The sequence below is a fragment of the Lactuca virosa genome, chromosome 4 (assembly GCF_052849685.1).
Source record: "Lactuca virosa cultivar CGN04683 chromosome 4, Lactuca_virosa_CGN04683_v6, whole genome shotgun sequence".
Lineage (NCBI taxonomy): Eukaryota > Viridiplantae > Streptophyta > Magnoliopsida > Asterales > Asteraceae > Lactuca > Lactuca virosa.
This window is the reverse complement of record NC_136429.1, coordinates 230,905,828-230,912,498: the sequence shown is the minus strand read 5'-3', so window position 1 is coordinate 230,912,498 and position 6,671 is coordinate 230,905,828. Positions and strand designations below refer to the sequence as shown.

At 33.5% G+C, this 6,671-nt stretch overlaps 1 protein-coding gene across 1 annotated transcript; it reads left to right on the top strand.

Annotated features, from left to right (window-relative positions):
- The first annotated feature begins 850 nt into the window (after positions 1-850).
- On the top strand, positions 851-1,488 carry LOC145105695 (uncharacterized). Its single transcript, XM_079042779.1, has 2 exons — positions 851-959; positions 1,007-1,488. Exons 1-2 carry the CDS (start codon positions 851-853, stop codon positions 1,486-1,488), a joined length of 591 nt encoding a protein of 196 aa, XP_078898905.1.
- Positions 1,489-6,671: the final 5,183 nt, after the last annotated feature.

The window sequence follows — 6,671 nt, the reverse complement described above, 5'->3', positions numbered from 1 at the left end:
GTTCTTTAAATAGGGTGCAAACCCTAAAAATTAGGATTTCTCTTTACAGCTCCTACTCGTCGATTCAGGGACTTCCGAATCATCGAGTAGGACCCAAATCCCACGTCCCCTAACAGTCTCTACTCGACGAGTTGGAGTACCCCAACTTGCCGAGTCCATGCACAAAACTCTAAAAATTATAAAAATTAATCAATACCTGGAACAGGTGTTACATAATGTTTTTTAAAGTTCTACTTTGTTGATTTTAGGTTCATAATGGATCACAATCAAAAGTTACTTCTCGTAATTTTTATGTACCTGTACATCCGTTATTTTTGGAAGAGGGGTGTGAAACGATTGCGGGATAATGATTCGGAAATGACGGGACATGAATACACATTGGATTTATTACATCGTAATCATTTACAATGTGTTGAAGTACTACGCATGTCCCGTGACTCTTTTGTATGACTGTGTGCTAATTTTAGAGCACATTACTCATTAAAGGACATCAAACATGTATCGGTTGAGGAAAATATGGCTATGTATTTGATGATGATCGGCCATAATCAACGTTACGTGATTATCAAGCAGAGATTTCAACACTCGAAGCAAACAATTCATAAATATTTTTATGAAGTGTTAGAAAAAATGATGCTTTTGCACAAGATTTATAGTACCAACTTCTTTTAATTCGAATCCAATCATTCCAGAACATAATAGGAGGCTACGATGGGTTTTCAAAGGGGCGGTTGGTGCACTTGATGGCACTTTGATACATGTTTTTGTCCCTGCTATGAAACAAGACTTATATAGAAGTAGGGGAAAGGGAGATTGCTACTAAAACGTCTTGCCAATTTGTGACTTCAATATGATTTTTACATTTGTTGTGACCGGGTGGGAAGGGGTAGCGCATGACTCTAGAACATTATCAGAAGCAGTAGCCGATCCACAAGCATCATTCCCGTTTCCACCACCATGTAAGTTTTTTTTTTTAATTTTTTATCTTAGTTTGAAAATTGATTAGTGTTTTTCATTTTTACAGACAAATATTATCTTTGTGATGTCACGTATGCACACACTCGAGGATTTATGGCCCCTTATCGTAATGTGAGGTATTGGCTTGGAGATTATCGTCAAAGACGTGCATTGACAAATAAAGAAAAATTTAACCATGGACATGCACAACTTCGGAATGTCATTGAACGCGCTTTTGGTGTTTTGAAAGCACGTTTCCCTATATTGAAGAGGATGGCACCATTCCCATTTTTTACACAAAGAAACATTGCCATGTCATGTTTCGTGCTTCATAATTTTATAAGGAGAGAAGGACTGAGTGATGAGCATTTTGCACGATACGATAAACCTAATGTCTCGTTTCGAAATAACAATGTGGTCGTTGATGATGATGAAGACGGGATTCCAACACATGGTACTGCAGCAGACCGTGAATATATGACTCAGTTACGGGATGAAATTGCTGAGCAGTTGATGCACAATATAGATTGAATTGTTTTAAATGAAATTGTTATTGTAAAATAATTTTTTTTATTGTATGACTAATTTAGTTGCATGAATTTTATTTTCAGTGTTGTATGACTATTATTATTAAAATTTTGGTGTTGAAAAATCATTTTAAGTTTGTAAAATAAGTTTATTTAAAATTCAGTTTATTTTGGCAGCCTGCAGACGTTAAAAAACAAACAGTCTTCTTATTGCAGACTACAAACGTTTGGTCCACCTCTTCTGCTGCAGAGGCTTGCAGATGTGGTCCACAGACTGCAGACATTTTGGCTTCAGAAAAACAAACAGCACCTTAGTATTTTCAATATTTAGTCTTTAAAAATTAATACCTTTTATTGTTTCTTAAAACGTTAATTTATTAAAGTCTAGGATCCAAGTAACAAAACAAGTAAATGGTTAGGTGACCTTTATCCCATAAACTTAATCAAACTTCATAGGTAGCGATTACCAATTGCATATGATATGTAACTCCTAGATTATGGGATCCTAAACAACTATTGCTTAGCTTAGCATGTTTATCCCATCTATGCCTCATATCTTTTTTGCTTAGGCGACCTTTATCACATAAGATTCCGATCAACTCATCCTACTTGAAACAACTTTTAGCATTGTAACTAACCAGTAACAAGGTGACCCTTTAGAAACCAGAAACTACAAAACTACCCAGAACATCAAAATCCAATCCTAGGCCCAGGTGACCCCGTGACGTTAAAACCCTCAAATGATAACCACTGTTCTTCAAAAGGACGGCAATGACTTGCATTTTTAGAAACGGTTTTATATATGTTTTACAATTATAGTTTATAAAAGCATGGTCTCATTAATATTGAATGCATCCAACAATTCATGAACCGTTTTGTAAAATTCATATCACTTGTTATGAGGTTCTTTAGGTGCCAACTAAAATTTCATTTTATTTGCCATTAATCGCGATCAATTATAAACTAAAATCCGGTATTTTAAAATTTAGTCGTAGATCAGTTTTAAGAACCGGTAATAGTCTTAATAAAACTTTATTTTATACTTAAGACTTGTAGTTTTGGATGAGTTATAAAATCACTATTTTAAACTTCCTTTTAATAATCAAAAAACTTTGTACTTCATGAATTTGTAAAATAAACTCATTTTATTTTCTAAATTCATTTTTATGCATCTTATGATAAAAGTCATATTTTGATAAACCAAAACATGGGTGATGATACTTATGTTTTAAATCTCATTTAGCATGCATAAAACATAATATCAACATGTTGCGTTATGTTTAAAACACAAATATCATATATTAAGTTTCGACGCAAAAAATAATCACTAGTTTTATTATTTGCCGTTATAACGCTATAAACCGATTTTACTCTTTTTAATAAAAACTCATTATTTATTATAAAGACATGGAGTTTATTTAAAGTTTAAACATCTTTTAAACCATTTCAAATATTTTAAATTTGAGTATTTATAAGTTTTACGATAAAACTATTTTCAACAAAAAAATGAGTTTTAACCGGTAACCGGTAACCCGTAAAAAGTTTTTAAAAATACCCATTTATAAACATCTTATATTATCTTTTAAATATTTTTTTTAATCAAACACCAAGTGATATTATCTTATGAAAAAATTTTATTTGACATGTAAAAACCATTTTTATACATAAAACATAATATACATTTAACATAAAATAAACATCACAAACATGCATTATAATGTGCATTAACCAAGCCATGTCTAGTAATAATATTTGTGAGTCATCACAAGAATTATTAAGTCTTTACTAAAGGTCTTAAGGGATACTTCAAAAGGTATTCAAGCTTCCACTTGCCAAGTCAACTCTTGCTTGCAAAAGGACTTCAAATCTTCATATTGTGAAAGTTGCAACACTTAAACCATTAAGACTATAATTAAGCCCAAAACCAAAAGTAGAAGCTTGTGGTTGGGATTATGGTCTTAAATGGTTAAGTCATCGTCAAGGAGGTCATTTCTTTATCTTGTTACATTTAAAAGGAATACAACTAGTCTAACTAATTTATTACAACAAAACAACAAATGAAAAAATACATATTTATCTATTACATCTTATGAATAAATAAATATCAATAAAACACAACACAAAGGTCCAAATGGCTTGTTTATACACAACAACATATCAAATATTATAACAAACAACTCTTTGTTTTTTCTAAGGTAACTTTTATATAACCAAAATGCATGAAAAATGGTTATATATAAAAATAAACAATTTTAACCAAGAAGTTGCCAAAGAAGACAAATATGGATTTTTCTTAACCACAATAAATCCATGCTTGTTTTCCAAAAAACAAACATTATCAAACATAAAAAACCATTCTAACATATAAAAGATGGATCTGATATCACTGTTGGGTTCTGATACGAAATATAAGTTTGTTTTTCACAAAAACCGGCAACAAAAGACTTTAAAAATAACAAGTTTATTTTTAGTTCATAACAAAACCAAACCATCATGGATCCATTTATAGAGGTTAGAATGAAATAAAAACAATCATAAGATGTTTTAGAGATAACCTTTGAAACCTTTGAACCCACTTGGGTTTGGGGTGTTGATGAAGATAGCAAAAACCAAACAATATGATTTCTCTACAAGTATCCACCATCAAGAGTAAGGCACTTGGAATGCTAGTTCATTCTTGTATTATTGAGTGTCTAAAGCCTTTAAGTGCTTAACTCAAATAAGCACAAAAGGATACAACTCAAGAGAGCTTCTATACCACCAAGCTAACTTCAAAAGAGAGAGAGGAAGAAGAGAAGAAGAACCCACGGTTTTAGAGAGAAAAAGAGAGGAAGAAGAAGTGATTCACTTAGCAAAAATGAAAGCCTCATGCATCTCTTACATAGTCCATACTTCTTTTAATAAGAAAGATTCTTTGATTTTTATAAACTCTAAGTTTATAAAATATAAACTTTGTCTTTAGGTAAAAGACAAAAGAATCCAACTAGTCCAAAATGTTGTGCATGACTTATTAATTCATACCATATGAAATAATAACTAGTTATACTCTCTTATAATTATTATTTTCACAAAACAATAATTATTCCCTAATTAAAATACAAGAATTGATATTATTTATTAATAATCATATTAATAATAAATATACAGAATGTGCCAACTTGATAAAGGTGTGACCATATAGGATCATATATTATTAGAAATATCACTCCATAATGATTATTGGACATATAGCTTCAACATAATGCAACTAAAAAGTATGAACATTAGAAAAGAAAGAAACAAAATATGCAATATTGTTGAAATTTTTTATGCAATTTTTATAAATGCCCTAAATGAATTACTCTAAATGCAACTATATACAACCTAAATGTAAACTAAATAAAAGATAAGAATACCTTATCCCAAGCTTAAAATGAAGCATTGTCCTCAATACTTAGGATGAGAGTAAAGAAGGAACATACCAGGATCAAGGTGATGGAGGCCAACGACGACGGTATGTAAAGAGCATCGGGGTCGCATACGGATACATGGGTGGTGAGTGTGAGTCGTGCAAGGATGCGGGGATAAAAGAGATGGTCGCACAATTTTTCGAGGGTGAGAGAGCTGATCATGCAAGTTTGTGAGGGTACCCTCGCAGATCTGCACGGATGAAGGTGTTGGACGCATAAAGTCGTGCGGGTGAGGAGGAAGTCTTGCAAACTTTGTGCGCATGAGGAATCAGCCGCCAACGGACATCAAAAGATACCTCGAGTTGGAGCAATTTTGAGTTGCAAGTTGCACGGGTGATCCGTGGGTCGCGCAACATTGCGCAGGTGAGGAACCTGGTCACGCAAATTGCAAATTTCTGACACTTTTTGTAATTTTTCGCTCCACAAACTCCGGTTTTCTTCCAAACTTCACCAAAATCATTGCTAAACCTCAAGATGATTTTTTTGACCAACTTCAACCCTATAAACATCCAAACTTCAAGCATAAATTATTTATTCACAATGCATTTATTTAACGTCTTTTCCAAGACATAGTCCCTCTTCCTTCAACCTTCATAAATCAGAGTTTTACAATGTTACGTTGTAGAAATCTCCCTTGTCAAAGCCTTAATAAAATGGTTTCAAACGATGTCCATTCACTTTGAAGATTTGATTTGTTTCCAAACTCTTGATTTCAACCGCACCATGATCAAACACTTTATAACAATAAAAGGTATGTGCCATCAAGATTGTAATTTTCCCAGGAATAGCTTTAAACGCGAATGATAAAGAACTTTTTAACCCAAAACAAAGTGATTTTGGGTTATGTACTTGTCATGGAACACCTTTTTCTTTTCTTTGTACTTTTGAATCTTTTGATTATCTCCTTTTTGACCACTTCCATCATTCGAAGATTTGGTCTTCTTTGACCCTCTCTCTAAGGTTTGTAATCATCTTCTATGAGAATCCTATGTGTGCATACATTAGGGCTTATCCCCATGATATTCGCTATTTTCCACCCCATGGGGTCTTTGTAATCTTTCAAAACTTCAACCAATTGATTTTCTTTAAAATCTTTCAGTTGAGAGGAGATGATCACCAGAAGAGTCTCGTCCTTACCTAGATAAGCATGCTTCAAGTGGCTAGGTAAAACTTTCAATTCAAGTGTGGGTGCGTAGATAGTACAAGGGTGCATCTTGTTGGGTGAATGAGATAAGGAAACTTGAGAGACATCTTTCTTTTTTGACTTGTTGACTTCCAACATCTTCACAATCTCATCAACTTTGGGTCGCAATGTATACATGACCGACTTGTCCTTCCAACTCTCACAATCTAGACTCATGTTGATTACCATCTTCAGAATATCCCCTTGAGATAAATCAAACATTTCTTAGGTTATTGGCTCAATCACATCAACTCGATATAATGGAGCAATGTCACCAGGGTACCTCATTGCTTCAAAGATGTTGAAGTGAGTTGTCTCTCCATCAAATTCCATGGTGATCTTCCCTTTGTGGACATCAATGATTGTGTCAGCGGTACTCATGAAAGGTCTTCCAAGGAGGATCATAGATAGGAAGGGGTCCTCTCTTCAAGATATTTGGGTGCCCAACCTACCCTCCAGTTTATTTCAACTGGTTACAGGGTCTATCTCACCCCATAGCACTACCACATAACAAAATATCATAACATACTGTCAGGCATATATGGGTGCCCGACC